Source organism: Lichenostomus cassidix, chromosome 1Aa (genome assembly GCF_008360975.1).
Source record: "Lichenostomus cassidix isolate B80296 chromosome 1Aa, HeHo_3.0, whole genome shotgun sequence".
Taxonomy (NCBI): Eukaryota; Metazoa; Chordata; class Aves; order Passeriformes; family Meliphagidae; genus Lichenostomus; species Lichenostomus cassidix.
This window is the reverse complement of record NC_139480.1, coordinates 6,434,936-6,456,576: the sequence shown is the minus strand read 5'-3', so window position 1 is coordinate 6,456,576 and position 21,641 is coordinate 6,434,936. Positions and strand designations below refer to the sequence as shown.

General features: G+C 44.3%; 1 protein-coding gene across 2 annotated transcripts; it reads right to left on the bottom strand.

Annotated features, from left to right (window-relative positions):
- Window positions 1-3,645: 3,645 nt before the first annotated feature.
- MCM10 (minichromosome maintenance 10 replication initiation factor) lies at window positions 3,646-20,617 on the bottom strand. Of its 2 annotated transcripts, none has more exons than XM_085082863.1 (20): window positions 20,536-20,617; window positions 19,586-19,638; window positions 18,474-18,794; window positions 17,660-17,764; window positions 16,962-17,096; window positions 16,580-16,754; window positions 15,718-15,883; window positions 15,019-15,186; window positions 13,510-13,626; window positions 12,259-12,458; window positions 11,216-11,316; window positions 10,099-10,200; window positions 9,883-10,000; window positions 9,300-9,525; window positions 8,290-8,449; window positions 7,493-7,611; window positions 6,516-6,629; window positions 5,611-5,756; window positions 5,358-5,400; window positions 3,646-4,980 (listed from the first exon to the last, which is right to left on the bottom strand). In XM_085082863.1, the coding sequence occupies exons 1-20, from the start codon at window positions 20,610-20,612 to the stop codon at window positions 4,897-4,899; spliced, it is 2,730 nt and encodes a 909-aa protein (XP_084938989.1). In that variant the 5' UTR covers window positions 20,613-20,617; the 3' UTR covers window positions 3,646-4,896. The 2 variants fall into 2 exon arrangements, with proteins under 2 accessions (XP_084938989.1, XP_084938997.1); XM_085082871.1 differs by lacking the exon at window positions 20,536-20,617 and adding an exon at window positions 20,491-20,530.
- Between the last annotated feature and the right edge of the window lie 1,024 nt (window positions 20,618-21,641).

Below are 21,641 nucleotides of genomic sequence, written 5' to 3'. Positions count from 1 at the left end.
GGCACTGATCCAGGTCCTGGGGAGAGCATGCTGAGTGATTTCCAGTGAGTTGGAGATCCCTCTGCTGGCTTTGCTGAGCTCTGGCTCGCAGCCTAGCTGGTGCTTTCCGTGAGATTTTTGAGAACTTGGTGTATTCTGTCTAGTTCACAGCACGGGGTTCAGGGAGAGACTGGTCTGGTGTCACTGGTGCAGCTGGGTTGACTGCAGAGGGAGCTCTGACCACACAGAAGAGCTACAGGTGTCACATTCCCAGTTTCAAGACAGAATTTCTCTTCCTACAGCTGGGAGAGAGGAGAAAAGGAAGACGTTTACCTTTGTTTTTAAAAACTTGTGCATCTCTGCCTATGGATTTAGGCTTAAATTCCCTCTTTGAGAAGAATAAACCCATCAAAGACCTCGGAGATCATCTAAACTCAGCAGTTGTCCCACTTGATGAGAGACTTGTGTCCTCACTCCTTCCTACACCTTGTTTGGTAACAAGGGGCAAGCTGTGCTCACTCTGCTGGGCAGAATGCAGTTGGTTGAAGCTGGATTCTTCCAGCATGTATGTGTGTGGTGTTTCTGGATACCTCCTCTGTAGCAATAATATTTTTGAGAAATAAACTTCCAGCTCCATTAGGCAGAGTTCCAGAGACAGGGAATTGCAGAAGCTGTTGACATGCTTGGGTTGCTGTGTATGTATTTTAGTGAAGCAGCACTTACTCTTTTAGAAAAGTTGCTTGAATCAAACCAAATTAAAAGCAAAATCTATTAAGTTATTTTGATAATAGTGTGTTTTAGTTTAGCTGTGGCTTGGTGGGATATGTTTCTTATAATTTGGTTTGCTGTAGGTACCTACACCACATGGGTGCTCCTACATTGTTCTAAAGCATGTTGCATCTAAAACTTTCTTTCCAGCTAACTTAATGTTCCTGCAGTTCAGATTGGCCATCCTCGGACTATTTTTTTATTTTTTTGGTAACAGCATCCAAGTTTCAAAAAGGAACATGTAAAGATTTTAGACACCTGGCTGCTTATTTGGCCATCTGCAGTTGCACGAAGCCCCAGTGTTTCAGACACTTTTTTTTTGCCTTGACATTTCACATGTGTTGAAAACAAAGGCTTCCTGGAGCTTGGTGAAAGACAATAAACACAGAGATCTTTTGCTTAGAATTTATGTGCTATTTTCCAGGCTAACAGTTCAGAAATGTCAGATTTAGTCTGACTCCTGACCTTGCTGACAGCGGTTGCACACTCAGCACTTTGATGTGAAAACACTGGATAGGTGCCAAAGGAATGATTTTGAATCCTGGCTTTGGCTTGTAGTGCTGTAGATCAAAGTTTTACTTCATTCAAGAGAAATAGGGGAGGAAAGGAAGTTTAATTAACTACATTACCGTTTTTTCAAAGTAGATTTGACTTTATAAGCTGATCTGGGATGCAGATCCTTTTCCAGCAGTCATTTGTAATCAAAAAAGGCAGTGAGTGATGTCCAGTGTCCTCACACAGCTGTCACCTCGCCAGCTTAGAGTGCTACTACAGTGATGTTAATAACATGATCCAAGAGCAGCTGGAGAAAGAAGTAATTTAATTTGGACATGCAAAATATAAAATAGCTTCTGCTCCAGACCTTGCGCGAATCTTAAATCTCTACCTTATCTTGTAACTCACAAGCAATTTGGCCTTTTTGCTGATAAAGCTTCTTGCTGCCTTCCTGTGCTGGAGAAGTTCCTTTACTCAGACAGCCCCTTCACATCCCTGGAAATCAGCCCAGGAGCTCTGCAAATTCCTCCTACAGCTCTACTCATCACCATTCCCACCTCTGTGGTGCCAAAATTGATTTCTTCCCTGTTCTTTGTTATCTTTGCAGTGCAAATGAACCCAGGTAGGACAAGCTTGTGCCAGCAGGTATTTAGGTAAGAGAGGCTGTTATTCAATCCTTCTATAACTGGATTTGCAAGAAGACAGAATTTATAAAACTCAACCTGAGTGTCTTCTCTGCTCACCACATCTAACCACTGAGCCTTTTGGCTTATGCCAAGCAGGGTTTTGTACACTGTAGCTCGTAGCTTTTAATTTAATTTAATTTAGTGTTGCCTGTACTTTTCTATTTGAGACTTTGAAGAGACAGTGACTAAGCTGTTGGGTGTTTTTATAGCCAAACAGATCAGCTCATACCAGGAACAAGCAGGAAACACCATATTCAAAGATGGTGTTTTCTAGGTTTGTTGTTGTTTTGTGGGTTTTTTTAATGTGGGTCGTTTGGAAGAAAGGAGCAAAGGTAGTGCAAGGAACAAGAATCAAGCTTTAAAGTGACCTTTAAAGACCAGGACAGAAAACCTGTGCCTGAGTATCAGCTTCTGAGGAGCAAGATTAATGTGCTTTTTGCCCCCTGTGTGAGGAACTTGTCCCAAATGCTGCATTACAAAAGCATTTCATGCTAATACAAAGTATGTGCAGCAAGGCTGAACAGCTGTTGGACTTCAAAGAAAACCTGACCTACAAAACCAGATTGCTGCAGCCAGTTTAGGTAATCAAAGAAAGATTATGATGACTTATGCATTACTTATTTGTTCTAGTCTCTGTTGATATACTTTTGGGCTGATACTCTATTAATGTAAGGTTATTAGTAATATAATTACAATTAGGTAAAATCATATTTATATAAAAATTTTATGTGTGGTTATGTGTTTAAGTTTTTTAACATCCTTTTTCTGTGCAAAATCAACCAGTGAATCATTTTCAGTATGAGTTTACATGGAAAGTCATTGGTATAGCTGATGGAGACGAGGATTCTATTTTATTTTTGAAATAAAGATTAAATTGTAGCAAAACCAACTGTAGTGGCTGCACTGGATTATTTCTGTGGATCAGAAATTCTGCTGTGGCATGTGTAGCTGAATAACCAAAGTGAACCGTGGAGAGGCAGGTGTTGGGTCTGAGGAAAACATGAGGGTGCTGCAGCTGAGTCACCCAAAAATCCAGAAACTGCTGGTCCTGCAGGTTGTTTGGGCCAAACCCATTTTGGAGACAGCTTTGGGCAAACCACCTGCCAATATTTCTTCATCTCCTCACTGTGACCATCCTGATCCCACCTTCCCTGTTGTTAAGAGCCAAGTATTCAGGAATCAGTAGGGTAGTGCAAACTCTGTCACAAGTATCTCAAAAAGTAGTGAGGCACATAAATTCCAACACATCCACCTCCCCCACTCCTTGTTTACTGCTAGAGCTCAAGCAAGGCAAGTGGTTTTGTTACTTCACCCTATTTTTGCATACACACATTGCTTCCACTGCCATGCAGATACAGGTCTTACACATCCCAGTCCTGGGGGCATTTATGAAGATATAGCATTAACCCTCCTTCGACAATTTAATTTTTGCAGGATCTCCTTTCCTTCGGCCCAAGAGAGAGGAACTGGAGAAAGGCTGAAGTTTTCAATGTGCCAGCTGAAGGCTGATACCAATGTGGAATTTCTTGCTGGTTTTGTGGATTCCAGGTGAGAAACTCCTGTTAAGTCTGAATGGGCAAATTGTGTGAAAGCTGAAGTTACAGACCACAAATCAATTCGCTTTGGTGATTCAGCACTGAGCTTGTGGGCAAACAAAGGTGCTGAGGAAGCAACTCATCCTCTTCCTCAGAGAAATACCATGCAGACCCAGGGACTGTTTTATTTTGCATTCTGTTTATTCTGAATGAGGAATCCATGGGAGATGTTGCCAAGCAAAGTCACAGTGACTGATTTCGTCCCCACTCAGCAAATGGTACCAACACAAGACTGAAAATAATGCAAGAGGCCAAGTGGCACCAATAAAAGCACCAATGAGATGAGGGCTACAGAATGCTGAGGTGAATCTGTCTAGCTGCTTCAAATGAAGTAACTTATTTCCCTTCCAACACCTGTGCAAGCAAACGAGGCATCAATAGTTTGGGATGCCTCACCACTGGGATACACGAGACAGTTGGTGGTAGTTTGAATCACTGAGGTTAGAGTGCTTGTAGGCACTTAAAAATATCCTGTGATTCTACTGGGCATGAGCTACAGGCAGGAAAAGGCTCAGGTTCAGGAAAAGCTGGTTGAAGGCCCCAGGCTTTCTGAAAAATGTCTGTATGGAGACATTTCTCAGGAGCCACCTCTTGGAGGGAGATCTCATCCTGCTTGGTTTGAGACAGCTACTGTTCCTAGTTAAAATGCCAGAAAAAGGACAAAAGCTTTTAAATATAATCACTCAGCTCTTTAAAACGACTCACAAAACGGTGCCAAATTCAGCAAAATGCTTTTTGAAGTGGGAGCTGGAGGTCTGTAGCCACAAGAATTGTAGTGTGGATGGTGCTGGAGGACAGGGAGCTCTGAATTTGCAGCATAAACACTGCTGGCTTGCAATGCCCAAGCCACGGAAGGGTTTTTTAACAGGTGAGCCAAGGAAAAACTCTTTCCTTGGGAGAGGAACATCTTGGGAGAGGGACATCTGTTCCTAAGGATTAAAAGTGAGTATTTTTGAAGATAATGGAGAATGCTCAGTGCCTACAACCCTCTCACACTCCTTTTAGTCCAAGAACTGAAGAATGCGACAGGTTGGCATGAATACATCACAGAATTGATTTCATAAGTGCTTACAGAATTTACAGTCATTCCTGTTCATGATGATGTGTCACTCAGATGTCTGGTGAGGTCATTCTTGTGTTGAACAGAACAGTCATGAATATGCATTTCACATGCAGCCTTATTCAGTCAATTAAGAAAAGATCAAAGTTCAATATCCACGCAGTGGCCTGGTGGACACTTGGTGGATGTCCTTTTTATAAAGAACTGACTCCCCTACTGATTCATCCCTAAAACCTGAATGTTCTTGGTAGTCCAGTATAAATGTGTGTTTCAGACACAGAAATCCATCCTTGTGAAAAAAATCAGCTCCAGGTCACTTAAGACTATTGAGAAACTTCGGTTGTTCCTCTCCTCGTGGTAAAAGTGTTTCTCCACCAATCTTCGGACCTTTTTTCTCCTGCAAATATGAACCATGGAGAAAAGAAGTTAAACATGTGGTAGATGCCTCCCAAACACTTCTCTGACAGAAGCTGTGGTAGGGCTAAATTACTTAATTAAATATGGACATTTGACCTCTAGGGACTGGAATTCTTAACAACTTTGTTCAAAAGCCATTTCCCCACAGTTAAATAAAACAAAGCTTTGAGAACAGAAAGCAAAAGAGTGGAACTCCACTAAAACACAGCCTGCAGGTACCTGTATGTCCCTGACAAAATGCAGAGCTGCTTGGCTTTACTGGGAGATTTTAAGAGCACAGAACCAAAGAGGGGGACAGAAGTACCACAGGAAACAGCTGGAGTGCTGAGGCACTCAGAGCTGCTGGCTCATGCTTACCTTTAGCATGCCATCTCGCTCCCACTTGAAGAGGCCACATGTACTGAAAGATGAAGATGACAGGTGAGGACCACTGTGGTGTGTGTTTGCTGCACAGTAAGAGGAGATCCTAAAGTAGCCCCACACCCAGCCTGTGCTCCTTGGCACAAGATTCCCATTTTAGGGTATGGCTGTGTGCCTCACACCATGTTACTTGTGAAGGGACAGTACCAAAATCTCAGTCACTACTTCATGACCTCAGCTCATTTCTTACCTGCAGGGCTTTTTTGGGAGCCTGTCAAGGGAAATAGCTCTGCTTCCACAAGGACATTTGAAAAATCTCTTGATGGCATCATGCCAGAGGTAGTCGTGGTTATCCTGCACACATGTCTCCAGAGGTTTGAAATAGGTGTAATTACACTGTCAGGGAGGAGAGAGAGCTGTGAGTGCTTCACCAGCATGTGAGACCTGTTCTGCAGGCTGCAACAGCTGAATGTTCAGAGGAAAGCATCCCTGTCCTCTCCCGTCCTGAGGAGCCCAGCAGGTGGATCACCTCTCCAGACTGTGTCACTGCTCTAATGGCATCCTCGCTTTGCCACCACCCTGTGGCCCAACTCCCAGCACATAATGGGGCACACAATGTCCCCTCCCCCAAAATGGGTAGGGAAGGTAGAAAGAGGAAAAGTTCAGCAGGGGCTGAAACTTTGGAAATGGGAAGTAATGCTTCCCTTCCTCTCATTCACGAGGGACAGTCATAAAGCTCCACTCCTCTTCCTGATGGCAAAGTCCCTGGAAATGCAGATAGAGGATTCACACACAGTGTTAATATTCTCAAGGACTTTGCTTATTTTGTCATGAAATATGGGGAACTGAGGGTCCTGGTACAAAGCATTTCATGGAAGAAACTGGAGAAATTCAGGACAGCAATACCCATGGAACCACTGACACAAGCATGGAGCTGAGATGTTCAGCACAGCACTAAAGCCTGCTTTGCCATGTCTCAGTCACTCTGCACAGGCTGCTCTCAGCAATAGGCAGAAGGAACAAAACTGTCTCCATCAATCCCTGCACTGGACCATGGCCAATAGTGACAGATGGGAGTCTGCAGGATAGTCCAGCTCCATTTTGTAGAATCCATGTTCTACTGCCCTGCTGTTACCCTGGCTCCCCTTCACTCACCGTTTTACACGTCACAACTCGGCATTTCACTGCTTTAATGTTCCTCATCTTCTCTTCCAGTTCTTCCTTTTTCACCAGTGGCTGAAAGTATTGCTCTTGCAGTTCAGCCTCAGCCTGTGGGGCACACAAAATCGGTTGTGAGGACACAAAGAGGGGAGAAGCCCCTCCACAAATGGCCTTAGGGCAAGTTATTACCAGGCCTGCTTGAAGCAGCCTGCAGTCTAGGAACACAGAAACATCACATCTGTCTTGCTTCCAACAATTTATGTAGTACACATGCTGGAGTTCACCAGCACTGAAATGAGCCACCTCTGAGATGTACAACTGGGAGGATTTAACAACAGCAGGAAGTACTGAAACAAGCACATAGCCACGAGGACAGTGCACAGAGAGGTTAGGTAGGCAAATTTAATGAATGGAATTGGTTCTTAGCCAAAATATTACTCCCCAGAATACCTTAAAACAACTATGACTTCATGCCAATAAGTGTCTAAGATGAGAGCCCTGGTGCCACTGGAGGTGCTGTATTCCTGGGAACATGCTCAGCAGAGACCCCAGTGTGAGAAACTCAACCTCTCAGCTCTTCAGGGCACCTGCTGGCATTTCACAGCTGACATGAGTCACAGATGAAGGTGGCACAGATGTGACTAAGTAATGAGGGACAAAATACACACGTGGCTCATTAGATTTTAAAGCAGAGGGATTTCTTTGATTTTCTTTGAATCAGGAAGCTTCACTGATTCTTCCAAACAGCAAAAAAACCTGATGGCAACTGGCAACTTGACCTTACCATGCCTATGGCAACAGTGCAGACTTGCAGGCACTGTGCCCTGTGGGCCCAGAGACACCCAGCCCTACTCCTCGGGACAGTTTGGAGCCTATGACATGTTTGGGTGCTTGCTTCTTGCTGAAATCACGAGGAGTTCAGTCAGCTCCCTAGTTCTAAGCCCTCAGTCACAACTGGATGGAGGCCATACCTCTTTCAGGACATCCATGTGCTTGGATTTGGCCTTCAGGATTTTCTGGAACTCTTCTGACTCCAGATAGGCCAGCTGCTCACGCCGTTTCTTTTGGGCAGGCTCCAGTTCATCCATTTCTAGGGAGACACAAAGGCTCAGTCCTACAAAACAAGGCTGTGATCTCTGAACTTGATCACTGCAGGAGATTCTGGAAGTCTCAGGTCTCTCAGGCAGATGTTCAGGTCAAACAGCAGCCTTTCATAGTTTGGGAACATGAAAACAAGTTCAACTATGGCTTGATGTTCAAATAAAAGCATTTTTTAAAATAACATTGGATCTTCTCTCAAAGGACTGTACTAGGAATTTTCACATTACTCCCAGGAGTGCAAGCAGTGTTCCATCACTAACTGATGAAGAAACTTTAAAAGGAATTAAACAATCCATCCAAGATCACACAGTAAATCACCAGCAGGCAAACTCAAGTTCCCACAAAAAATTCAGATACCTTCCCAGGTGGGATTAGTTCTTGGTTTCCCTTGATGAAGTCAGCCATGCACTGCAGATGCTTAAGTGCCGGAAGAAAGGGAACAGAGATGAGGACAGGGAGCTATCAGAGATTACATCTTGATTACATCTCACACTTTCTCTGCAGGGTTAGAGATTTAGCCTTTGCAACAAGTCCTTGAAGTTCCAAACAGACCTAACCTGGCCTCTCTTTAGCACAGCAACTAAGTCCTTAACCCAGCAACTACTGTGCTGTTCAGTAGGACAGAAGCACATTTTTTCTGTTCCAGAAGGTAACAAACAGTACGTACCATTGTCTGCTTCTGCACCTTGTGGCTGAGCAACATTTTTCTCAACTCTTTCAACAATTTCTAGGACATCCTCAGCATCAGTTCGTTTCCTCTTGACACTGTTTGGGTCTGTTTTGGGAAGAATTTGGCCTTTTGCTCGCAGTCGTTTTATTGCAGCCAGCTAGAAAACAGGAAAGAGCAAGGCTAGTATGGGTGACATGTGTGGCTCCCATGCTCCTATTTCCAGAAGTAGCAGAAGAAGGCTGTCAAATGGAGGCGAGAACATCCACTGGCCTGAGCATGGAGCTGGCTGGAGACAGGCCCAACAAAATTGCCAGTTCTGACATACATCTAATTCACCATATTACCCAACCTCTCATGGCTTCCCAAACCATATAATCATTCCTCCAGTGTTACCAGGCCTGGTGTCTCTGCAGCTGAGCTTTACCTGCTTCACAACTCAGTAAGATTTTCAGAGAAATCAAATCACTTGAGATTTCCACATAAATTGATAATATTTTACAACTGATAGAAAATTGCTTACAACTATTCCTTCTCATACTCCCAGAATGCTATGACTTCCTCATTCTAGCTGAATACATTTCTTTGAGAAACAAATGAACAGATTTTTGCCAAGTAAAGATGCAGTCTGTTCTGGCTATAAAAAAAAAATTATCCAAACCCATGACACAACATAGCTAAACCAGTTGCTTACCTACCTGTCAAACAGAAAACACCTGCAATACACTGCACTAGCAATGCCAGAGTTTAGCACTCCAGGGATCTTCAGCACAAATCCCTTGCCTTAAGAGATTGACTATAGATGGTAGCATAGATTTTGGCACTAACAACAGCTATCAGAAGCAGATTTCCTGTGGGTTGGACTATAGGCCAGTGTCATCCCACAAGTCAGAAACTTCACCAACACCAGAACTGAGCTGGGCCACATCTGATCAACAACTCCTCTACTATCACAAACCAGATTTCCCTTAACCTCTCCTTAATACTTCAAATATCCAAAGAGCTGGTACCTTTTTGGCTTCTGCCAAGCTGTCTAGCTTTGGCCTTGGAGGTGGAGACTTGTCAAAGAAGAGGATATCTTCTCCTTCTGAGAAGCCTGTACCTAGCTTGGGCCTTTGAGGAGTTGACATTTTTGCAGCTTTGGGAAACTCTGCCCCAGGCACTGGGGAATGGAGGGAGGTCTGTCTGGAGGAGGATGGTGCAGGAGTGCTGGCTTTACCTGTGTTCTGGAGAAACCTTGTAAGGCAAGAATAATTCATTCAGTTAGGGACACAAGTGAAAGAGATAGAAAGGTTTAAGAAACCAATAGAAGGGGATGCAGACTATGAATTTTCCCTATTTGGCCTTTAATTGCTAAAAGAACCATACAGAAATTTGGGCATTCAGGAGAGGAAAACAAGGCTAGTAAAGAACTTGCTGGGTTGCTGGAATCACAAGTGACTTGAAGAAGTCACCAGGAATGAATGACCAACTGTTTTCAAAGTTAAAATCAGAGAGAGGCATCATACAAAGCTGAGAAGTAGGAAGTGAAAACACAGTTATCCTTAGGGCTACAATAACAGAACCCTTCCTGTGAAAGCCAGTGTGTCTTACCGCCTCTGAATCTCTTCAGACCGCTTTTTTCTGGCCTCCAGCAATTTCTGTTTCTGTTGCTTGAGAAGTGCTGAAGCAGAGATAGACTGGAAATCAGCCCCTTGCTTCTTTTCAGCATCTGGGAAAAAAAACCAAACCAAAATAAAAAGTCACTTTGTTCAGAAGGAAGTAGAGTGATTTTAGGAGTGGGTCTTCCTTCAGTCAAAAGGACAGTACCTGTTTTGGTCCAGTGTTTACAGAGGTTTCGTGCTCCAAAAGTTGGCTGTGTCAGCAGTTCTCTGAATTCTTCAGAACATTGCATGGGTCTCTTTGCTGCACCTGAGTGGAAGAGGCAGTAATACAACAGATTTGGAGTGAGGAAGGGAAGCATGCCTGGTTTTCAGGATGTAGAGTTGTCTAGGTTGGAAAAACCCCTAACAGGTCACCTGAGTACTTTCTGAAGCAAGACCAACCTTTACATTATATTTGGTTGCCCAAGGTCTTGTCCTTTGTCACACACATCTCTATCCCTTCAGAAACTTCATCACTCAGTTCCTCATCAGCCTTGACTGTCTGTGTTACTCCCACTATCCCATTTTTAGGATGCTTGAAAGTCCTGAAGCCTCCACATTTTATCCCTGGAGAATTAAGAGCAGCTAAAAGCTGCTATGGGCATACACTACCTTGTCTGAAACAGAGGCAACTGATGGAACTGAAAGATGTAAATAAGACCTCTAAGTGGCACCTAGAAAACAGTTTGAATAGTCTGTCACCTGCTCTCCAAGGAGCATAAAGAAGGCGTAATATTAAATACTTTACAGAAACAAAAGAGGCAGAGAAGACTGGTGATATCCCAGGGGCTATGAAAGGAGCATGTTTTGACACAGAAGAAAAGCACTAGAAACAGGGTGGGCCCTCAGGAGGTCTCCTGCATTGCAGACCTGACTGATTTAGACTTCGTATTCTTTAGAAGCTTTCAAGGTTGACAGAAGTAATTTATTTTAATTAACTAAAACAAATCCTCTGGTTCAAAGTTCTTAAAACTTCCAATTCCCATTAATCTGGCAAAGATCTTCTGTCACTGTCCAAAGACATAACAGGACACTTAATTTCAGGGCACTGACAAAAAAAAAGACACATGGAACTACACAATTGCTTAGTTACATTTGCCTTGAAACTGTGATCTCAAGAGGAAAGAGGAGTTTTGATCAACTGAGAAAGCTGTCTGCAAAAGACTGTTTCTGCAGAAAAGTGACTGTCAGGTTCATTCAGTGAGTAGCAGGCCCTGGGACACATCTACACATTGAGCTGGAAACACCTAAAGAGTGAAGAGACTACTTGGGTAATTTGTTACCAATTTTCTGCCTGGTTTCCTGGACAATTGCATCAGCTCCTCTCACGACCAGGTTGGAGAGAGTGGTTTGAATCTTCCTTTTTGGCACAGCAGCTGCTGCACTAGAAAGAGGAAAGAAATCCAGAACATCAGTTTTCCCATGCTTAGAGCAAGGACAGAAGCCTGAATACTAGCCCAGTGCTACAGCAAAACTCCAGCCACCCCAAAGAGCCATCTGTCTGTCTTTGGGAGGGATATGGATCTAAATCCAAATTCCAGCATAATGAGGATTTTCCATTTCTCCCTGTGTTGAGATATTTATGTCCTATAGATTATACTAAAAACTAAAAAACTAAACATAGATCATAGGTTTGCTTTGTTCACAGGTAGTTCCAGGGATGGAAAGGAGGTTGGAATTGTTTCATTACTATGGAGTCACACCAGGTATCAGAGAGCAGTAGAGGTAAGAGAATAAAAGCTGTATCCAGCAGGGCTCGATCCAGCTGTGACTTGTCTTTCCACAGCTGTCTTCATGGGATTTGGATAAAAGACCTGGCCCCTGTGAGATGCATACTGATCTTGGTCACTCCTGTTTCCTCATTAAGCCATAGTGACACTGCATTATTTCAGCCAAGGAAGACATGAGGAAATACAGAAAACACTGACTCTGGGATTAAATGCAGTAAGCCACAGCAAAATACAGTTACACCAGAAAATGCTCATCTCAGAGACTTGAATGTTTGGGATCTCGTGATCTCAAAATCCATTAATCTACGGAAACACAAAGCTGCCTGGCTTCACACCACAGTATTAATGCAGAGGTAAAAGCACCCCTTACCATGCCTTAGCACCAGCTGAAAATTTTCCTGTCAAAGAGCAGCTCTGTTATACCCCATGTGGCCAGTGGGATTATGCCAAAAGTGGGGCATTTATTCTAATTTGGTAAATGTAGTTAAGGCAAAGGGTTCTCTAAGTGAATAGACTCTTAGATATAGCTTCAGGCTGCCTTGTACATATGAAGGAAATTCTGTTCAAAAGCAAGGGAAATAAATGGCTTATCTTACACTGAGGCTGCATATGCTGCTGAAGAGACTCCTCCATAGTAAAACCCATCCTGACACAGCCTCTCCTTCAAAGTGGGATTTCTCTGACCAGCTTTCCTGGGAATGCGGCCACCTGAAAAGGTGGACTGCAGATCTGCCCGCTTCGAGCTGAGCTTCTTGTACTGCGATTTTATGTGATAATGACAATATTCACAGTCATTCTGAAAAGAAATGTGAGAAGCCTGTATTAGAACATCAGCAATTACAACTGACTTCATTCCTCTCACCCACACGCACCCTTCTATGGCTAAACTGAAGTAACATCTCTACTGTGGTACTCCAGCATTTGATCAACTAAGAAAATATATGCCCACACTCGAGCAATGAAAAACACAGCTAAAATTACCTGTACTAATCACCGGAAACAAGGAATGCATCAAGGAATTTTAAGGTTATTGCTTGGAGTCAACTCATATCCCACACAGGACCTCTTGCCTAGATTCTGTATTCTTGAGTCTGAACTGTGTGCAATTTTATGGACTGTATGCATAAGCTCCTCCTGGAGTGGGTCTGCAGTCACAACAACATAGAAGCTACAAGTACCTTCTATATTTGTGTTCTTCCCATTCCACATACTTTGGGCTCCTCCCTTGAGTTTTTCATTTCTTAATATTTTCTCTTCCTTCTAAGCACTACTCTACTAACTATAATCCTTCTGACTCAGGGTTCCTTTTAGGTATCACAGCATCATCACAACCGTGAAGTAATATAATCAACAAGTCCTTTAAATTAGTACAAGTCAGTACTGTCCTAAAAGAAGGATCCCAACACCTTTTTCTCTCATCTCCAGTGCCCCATGTTCAGGTAAAAATATTCTAACAGTTACAGGCACACTGGATCGGGGAGCTCATTGAGTTAAAACCATGCAAAAAACCCCAGCCATTCCCAAGAAAAACCTGTTTTGCCCTGGGTGAGTTCTCCAGTACACTGCATGGAACTTGCACTGGAGCAAAGGAGAGTGAAAGGGTGTAGCAGACATGGGTCAAGACCACCTCCTTTCACTGCAGCACCAGCCTTGCACTGAGGGAAATCCCCTGCTGCTGCACAGTGACAGCACAAACTCAGGTCCTCTGGGTTTCATTTCTCACTTTCTCCACCCACTTTAGTTAGTTACAAGTCAAGATCCAGAAACCACTCAAAAAGTCAGAGCATCAGTAGAAAATCAGCACCCAGATTTTCACCAACGCCTTAGGAATGTCCTGAGATACAGACCAGGTTGACAATCTGTGCACAAGGATCACCATTCTTCTTCCTGGCTTTGCAGGTGCCCATATCTAGAGCTTCTCCCATGAGGAGGATCTTCTGGGGATGGTCAACAGACAAACACACCTAGACAGAAATCAGAACACACCTTAAGGCCTGGATGGGCCTCTTTCTAGATGTTATTTGTTTGTCTCCAGTCTGGTTTGGTACCTCTGGTACTAACAACACAGTCTTAAAAGGCAGGCCTAGCTTAAAAAAGCCACGGGTCCTATTCAGGTTGAGAAAAGGCTCAGAGAAAAAGAAAAAAAAGTGAATTTATTTCTCACAAAGAGATGAAAGACATTTGAGTTCTATGCTCAGAGCCTCAGGAAACCGAAAAATGCCTAAGGCAGATCTAGTTGTGCTGTAAATGGAGCTGTACAGCTGCTTGGCTCTGATGCCACCATGACCCCCACATCCAGCAGGGGATGGGAGGAAGAGCTGTACCAGGGCTCTCTGTCCCTCTCCAAATGTCTTGGTCTAATCAAAACTGAGTGCAAGAACAGTGTCTACTTCACACAACCAAAGATACCAGGAATTATGCCTGTAGCCAAGGGACAGTTTCAGAAGTCAGTTTTAATGTAGAAATAAATGAGAACATTTTAGCTAAGCAGAGCCATTCTTGACAGTTAAACTTAGCCCTCCTATTAAATCTGGTGTGCCTTTCTGCTCACCAATGGGACTGTCGACTGCTTATTCACGCTAATTTAAGCAATTATATAGCTTAAAAGACAATTAATGAGATCCTTAATTTTTCTATTTGGAGAATTTAAAATGCAGAACACTACATGATTGGCTATTTAGACTGAAATTCCCCTTGACAGAAGTAACTGGAAACATGTTCCATTCCAGTGCAATTAAAAAGATATTAATTTATTAGCAAAATGAAGCCATCTTAAATGTTTTCATACATACAGAGAAGTAATTCATCATGTTCTGCATTTATAAATAATCGAATTAACAAGTGAACTATTATGTATCAACCGACATACATTTACATAATACATTGTTTGTTTAATAAATCAAATATTGCCACTTCTCAGTTGTGATTTTTGAACCAGAAACATTTTGCAATCGTATCTCATGCTTGAATTAGAAGAGTGAAATGAGCTTCTCCACCTTTTTTAGCTTTGAGAGACCTCTAGGCTAAAATAGGTGTTGCACGGAAATAGCTGAATAAACTGAAATGAAAACACATTCCCTATATTTGTGGAAGAGTCAACTGCTACTGAGAGCAGATTAAACACTGGAATAAAATATGGGTTTAAATGCTTAACAGGACTTGTTGAAGTTCAGTTTTTCAGGAGGCCAGGAGCAAATAGACACCATGCAACTACCTGAATGCAATTCAAACTGTTGCACAGACTGCTGCAATTTCAACCTTAAGATGTGTTGTAAAGATAAATCTCATCCAAATATGAAAAGGTTCAGCTATGGGTTTTTATCTACAGCTGATGGGCAAGTGAAAAGTCCTCTCACCTCGTTTGAGCCTTCTTTAGGTTTCATAGGGTTGGCATTGAGCAGCCCAATGACCATGCCTTGGTCTGTCTTCCAGTGCTCCTTGTGGACTTCACCAAACAGGAAGAGCGAGACGCACTCATTGAGATCCCGTAGGTCGTTCAGCCGCCAGATGCTGAAGGTCCTGCCCTGGAATAGATATTCCCTTTCCTTTCAGCTTTGGTGCAGCAGCACTGACTGCATCCCCTCTTGCTGATTCTTTTAAAGAGCTATTCTGATTTCCCCCTCTCCAAGGTTTCATGATTTAGAAAAACACAATTTGTAATCTCTGCCTAAGTACAGGTTAGATACAGTATCTCCAGCCATCCATGCTGCCACTTCTGGGGTTCTTACAGGCTAAAACAGTACAGTAATTCTGCTACCACCAACCTTTCTGGCATTAAAGCTGGACAGCACACTTGCTTGTTGAATTAAGAGGTTTTTACCCCACTGAACACTGAACACACCAAACCACAGCATATCCAGATCTGTTTCATCAATGACTTTCTACAGGACATGTACAATACTTCATGAAACCAGACAAGCTAAAATCTTAAATACAGAAGTTTCCCATTAACTACATGCAGTTGGCTGATTAAGCTGAAGACCTAGGCAAGTTTCTCAGGAAAGATCATCAGCATTTCATTTGAATTGGGCAAGGAATATAGTAAAGTTACTTACATTATTTGCACTCTGAGGAGTGACCTTCTTCACTATGACTCCAAATGTTACCCAGTCTATTTCCTCCAGATTTTCAGTAGCAAGTTTAGTCTTCAGCTGGGACAGTCGGATGAGCTTCCTGTTAGCCATTTTCCTGTTCATTTCAACTGAAGACACTCGGGGTTTTCTACATCCAATGAAAGCAGGTAAAAGAGAACACATCCTTTGGCATTAATGGACAATCAAAACTATCCAGCATTTTCCAAGACTACATCTTGCTGCAAAACACCTCTTGAGCACCTCTGAACAAAACCCCTTGTTCAGAAAACTTGTTCAGAATGCTACTGATCACACTGGTTTTTGTCCAAATAGCTGCACTGAAACTCAGCCCCAAGCCTGCATTAACTCTGCTCATTTCAGAATAACCAAGAATGGCTGACTGAGCTGGGAATACCGCTTGGGTTCTGGTGAGGACTCTGTGAGGATTCAGAGTCCTCTTGTGGCCACACTGAGTATGGGGATGGTGAGTGGTTCCTGAGGCTTCTGTGTAGAGCAAAAACTGCCTCAACTGGAGCTCAGCTGGGCTTTGCACATGCCCACTGCTTCCAGGCTCCACCAGGGGGATACCCCAGGGAAGGCAGTGCAAATAAAATCAGAGCTTTTCTCTTAGAAAAGAACAGAGGTGAAAACAGAAACATGGTACTTAAACCAAAAGTCAACGTTACCTAATTACTGATCAACCAGCCAGTGCTGTGGCTTTGTGTTGCATCCCCAGATGACAAGTGACTAATCTGACATGGTTAAACCACATATATACATCGCTTTTTCTCTGCCATTACTGGAGGGGTTGTCCCCAGGCAGAGCTCAGAGCTGGGCTGCTGACCTTAATCTCAGTCCTGAGAAGGTTTCCACAGACACTGGCTGAGTGGTTGCACTGGAGCATGCAGGCACGTGAGAAGTCTTCTCTCTGGTCACCTTATTGGGTGTGTTCCCTACAGCAGACTTGACAGGCTGGAATGCCAGACTGAGGACTTGCTGTGGAGGAGGAATCTTGTTCTCTTTAACAGAAAAAAAAAAAGGCATAGCTCCCATTAGAAAGAATGCAATAATTAACTGTAATAAGCTCTCTGCCACTGTGACCAGACCACTCGTGGTGTGCTGGCTAGTGTAACACTGTCCTGGATGTGATCACACCGCTGCTGGGAACCACAACCTTTTGACAAATGCCCAGTGTGTTCCAGGGAAAGGCAGACTGAGAATGGTACCTGCTGAGGATGCTTTTGATTTCTGGATTCCTCGCTTGGCTGGTGGTAAAGGATTGCCCAGCTGGGCTGAGAAGCACGGTGACTCTTGCAGCTTTGGAACTTTCCTTTCCTTTAAGGGTGGACAGGGAGATTTACCTGGCCAGGGAAACAAAAAACTATGAGACCTTGGGATCTGGACTCAGACTCTAAGCACTGCTCCAAACTACATAATTCCTGAATAACAAATCCAAGTCAGTGCCCCACATGGAAACCCTTCAGCAAAGTTGCCAGCATCTGAAATGCAACAGCTGGAAAAGCCCCAATGACTCTTCCCCATGACAACTTAAAACTTCAGATATCACTGCAACCTCAAAGCTGTGGCAAGTGGAAACATCCCTCTGCTTTGCAATTTTTCCATGAAGTTTCCTTACTACATCCAACACAGCTGTGTTTACTGGGTGTACAACATCAGCCAGTAAGAAGGGACACTTCCAGAAAAGTTTGGAGCACTTAGTCATGAAAGCTGTCCAATGTGGAATTAATCCATGATGCAGAGACCAAAACTGATTTAATCTGTAGCTGTAAGAAACAACCTGTGTGGGAATACACCAGACCACCATTCCTCCTTGCCACTTAGCGGTCACTTCAGCATAAGTCTTGTCTATAAATTCATGTTGGTAAGTAAATAAATCATAAATCCATTTAGTTAGTCTCATTACCAGGGGTTTTCTTCTCAGCACCTGAACTGCATTGCTGCCCAAGAGCAGTCTTCTGCAACTGCTCTTGTAACGTCTTCATCTGTTCTTGCAATTTTCTCAGCTCAGCTGGGAAAGAAAGGAGAAAAAAAGGATAGTAATGAAGACAGCAGGAAGCCATTGGAAATAGGGATTTATGAGATCTTTGGAAGTCTGGCAATTTTACTGCATCATAGAAACTTAGAAAATGAAGACTTAAGTCATAATGCAGATTTACTTGATTGTACACAGCTCACAGTGAAGGCAAACTTTTCCATACAGCCTGGTGCTGGCTCTTCTCATAAAAAAAATACTTTACTTAGTTGTGGTATGTTCTTTCCCATGTATAATACAACCTTCCTACTAACTACAGGAAAATTTAAATGGCTGATGATTGCACTCCTTAGTATAAAGAGGTGCTTCTGATATAATCAAATACACAACTTGGACACAGGAAACGTAAAGCCAGTTCTGCTTCCACACTGACTGGTATGGCAGAACCTGCTGGCAATAAGCCCTGAGGAGGAAGGCACAGGTACACAGGCATCCTTCCCTATCCTGCTCAGCACAGCTAGTTACTCCCCCTGGCTTACTTAGGTCCTCTGTTTTTCTTTTGGGAAAACAGGTTTGGTGAGTTTGGCCACTGAGCCTTGAAAACTGAACTTAGAAACTTTCACAAGGTCATCCCGTATTCCCTCTCCAGCCCCATCAAGAGGCAGCAGTCCCTATCTCCTGCCTGTTAGCCCTCTAGACACAAAATATATCCAACAAAACAGATCAAAGATGCTGTTACAGAAACCTTGCAGTTCTTCATTGGTTTTCTCCTTTGCCTGACTGGGAGCTGAAGAAGTGACAGCTTTCTCTGCCTGCTCTTCTTCCAGCAGGTCATCCACATCTCCAAACAGTGTAGCCACGTTCTCCTTCTGCTCATCAATCATGCTATCCTCAGCATCAACCTCCTCAGTGTAGGATGCATCATCTTCTGCATCAAAGAGCTCATCGTATTCATCTGGTTCTCCCCCCTCATCCTCTGGAGCATCTTCCTCCTCAGGAGAATTCCTCTCCTCAGCTGCTTCATTTTCTTCCAGGAGGGAAGCCAACAGATCCAAGTCATCATCAGCTAAGGCAAAAATTAAATTCAGAGTTATTGCTGTCCAGTTAGTGGAAAGCTGCCAAGGAATAAAACATCCAAGACACACTGATTCCAAGCTAATGACAACTGAAACTAAATCAGAGCAGCAAGTGGCATTTTTTAAAAAACCACGTCAGCTTTGGCTAAATGCATCTAGAGCAGCTTCCTCCTGTGAGGTCAGATGGAAATGTTGCAGACACTCTCAGCTTGTGATACAGGCTGGCAAGTCAGCAGAAAACTTGCCAGCTACTCAGCACTGGCTTTTCCTCCTATGCAGCTCCTTGCACTGCAGCTGCTGTAACACAGGAAAGCCTGGAACCTGTAAAGATGCAGCCAACAGAGACACCCATGTGGCTTTGGCCAATGGAGGGAAAAGAGGGAGATGCAAGGCAGGCAACAAAGCATATTCTCAGTAGTTTGCTCATGGAAGAACATGGAGAACAAAGAAATAGGAACAAAGGGACAAATAATGGAGAAAAGACAAGAACACAGGGATGAAGGGGGCAGACAGAGCAGAACTGAAATTCTGAATAAACCAAGAAACTGATTTGGCCTTTGCTGCTGAGGAAAACACCAAACAAGGGAAGGCACAGAGCAGCCTCACAGGAAAGTGACAAGATGGAAAGCAACAGGCAACCTCAAAGACCTCTGCAAATAAACTCAGTGGAATGTAAATTCCTTTGCTAAAAGGCTTACCAGGTTTTCTGAACACTTGAACTCACTAAATAACACACTGATAAGAAAACAAGTTTCCTACTAAGAGTATTTTCTTTCCTTACCATCCATAGTTTCACCAGGATTTCTTGAAGAACCCCTCAAGGCAAAATATTCTGTTTCGGGGACAACAAAAGCGATACTGTTAAAGTACATATACCTCATGTAGAAATACATATTATGTTGAGGCTCCTTATTTAACAACTTGCAATCCACCAGCTTGGTTTTGTTTACAGCTGCAGAGGAGGACTGCACTAAGTTTAAAACCCTCACATACATTTCCACCTCACCAGCCCTGTACCATAACCGCAATTAGCATTTAACTAGTTATTAAAGCCTAACAGTTGTTATTCTCAAAAGCGTACATTCTGCGTTTCTCGCAGCTTCTCCATGTCACCGAGAAGGGTCCGAGGAAAACAATCCCAGGGAAGCTCGGGTAAGGAAGACGGGAACTCCACTGAGGTCAAATGAGTCACAAACCTAAACTCGAACTGTGCTCACAGGTCTTCCTGCTGCAGAGACTTTTGTTTCGCCCATAAATTTTGACAGCTCTCTCTTGCTCCGCAATATTAATTTTCAGCAAAACTGCAGAACTCGCACGAGCAGGCAAGGCCAGTGAGCACCGCGGACCCCGCGCTTTTCCCTTCACGGTTCCTTTCGCCGCTCGGCCGCCTCCCCTACCCAGTGGAACCCCGACCTCCTCCGGGGCTCCCTCCCCCGCGGCTGCCCGATCCCTGGCCCAGGCTCCATCCCTTGGGATCACTCACTCCCGATCCTCCCGATCCCTGGCCCAGGCTCCATCTCTTGGGATCACTCACTCCCGATCCCCCCGATCCCTGGCCCAGGCTCCATCTCTTGGGATCACTCACTCCCGATCCCCCCGATCCCTGGCCCAGGCTCCATTCCTTGGGATCACTCACTCCCTATCGCCCCATCCCTGGCCCAGGCTCCATCCCCTGGGATCACTCACTCCCGGTGCTCCGTTCCCCCTGATTCCCTCACACACTCCGCTCACCGCCGCGCGCGCTTCCAACTGCCCGCCAAATCTTCGACCGGCTCCGCTCCCTTCCCGCGCATGCGCGCAAGCGCCATATTTAGTACTGGCAGCAGCGGCGCGCCCGGCGCCATGTTGGCTGTGGGCGAGCGGAGCGGAGGGGAGGGGTGGATGCCCCTGAGAGGCGGGGAGCGCTGGCGGCGTGGGCATTACAGAGTCCCAGAATCGATGAGATTGGGAAAGTCCTATCGAGTGCAACCTATGACCGATCACCACCATGTCAACTAGACCGTGGTACTGAGCGTCACGTCCCGGCAACACCCCCTTGGTGACTCCGCCACCTGCCTGCGCAGCCCATTCCAACGTCGAATCACCCTTTATGTGAAGAAATTCCTTCCAAAGTCCAGCCTAAACCTGCTCTGGTGCAGTTTGAGGCCATGTTCTCTCGTCCTCTCGCTGGTTGCCTGGGAGCAGAGCTATGACCCCCACCTGGCTGCACTCTCCAGTCGGGGTTACCGAGAGCCTTCAGGTGATTCTCCTTTTCTGCGGGCTGAGCCCCCAGCTCCCTCAGCTGCTCCCCATAGCACTTGTATTCCAGACCCTTCACCATCTCTGTTTCCCATCTCTGGACATGCTCCAGCAGCTCAATGGCCTTCCTGAACTGAGGTACCCAGAACTGGACACAGCATTTGAGGTGCGGCAACACCAGTGCCCAGCACAGAGGGAAGGACATCCCTGGTCCCGCTGGACTCACTATTCCTGATAAAGGCTTTGGATGAGCCCATTTAATTACAGAGTTGACCGTGTCTGGCCAGAGTGGCTTCAGGGAGGAGTCATAGCAGGCGCCATCCTCATCTGGATAACCTAAATAATGTCAACACTTGCATTACACCAGCAAATTCAATCCCAGTTATTCGGTTCACATGTAGTGGACCAAAGTTTGTAGTCTGGTTCAGTATTTCTTTGGTACAACTCTAATTCTGTAAAAAATATTTCTGAGGAGGTACAGGCTGATTGCTGGACTGCAGGTAGTGAGAACAACACAAAAATAATCGTTTCTGTTGCATGAACAGGTTTCAGAGTACTGTGGCTTTATTCTTTGGAGCTCCTTGCCCCTCCTAATCTGT

Bases quoted from the DNA above. Each gene is read 5' to 3' on its own strand.
- MCM10 (XM_085082863.1), bottom strand. From the start codon at position 20,612: ATGGCGCTTGCGCGCATGCGCGGGAAGGGAGCGGAGCCGGTCGAAGAT. The intron at 17,097-17,659 runs GTAATGAGACTA...TTCCCTGGCCAG, and splicing joins TGCTGAGAAGAAAACCCCTG to GTAAATCTCCCTGTCCACCC. The intron at 12,459-13,509 runs GTCTGTATCTCA...ATTTCTTTTCAG, and splicing joins GTGCACAGATTGTCAACCTG to AATGACTGTGAATATTGTCA.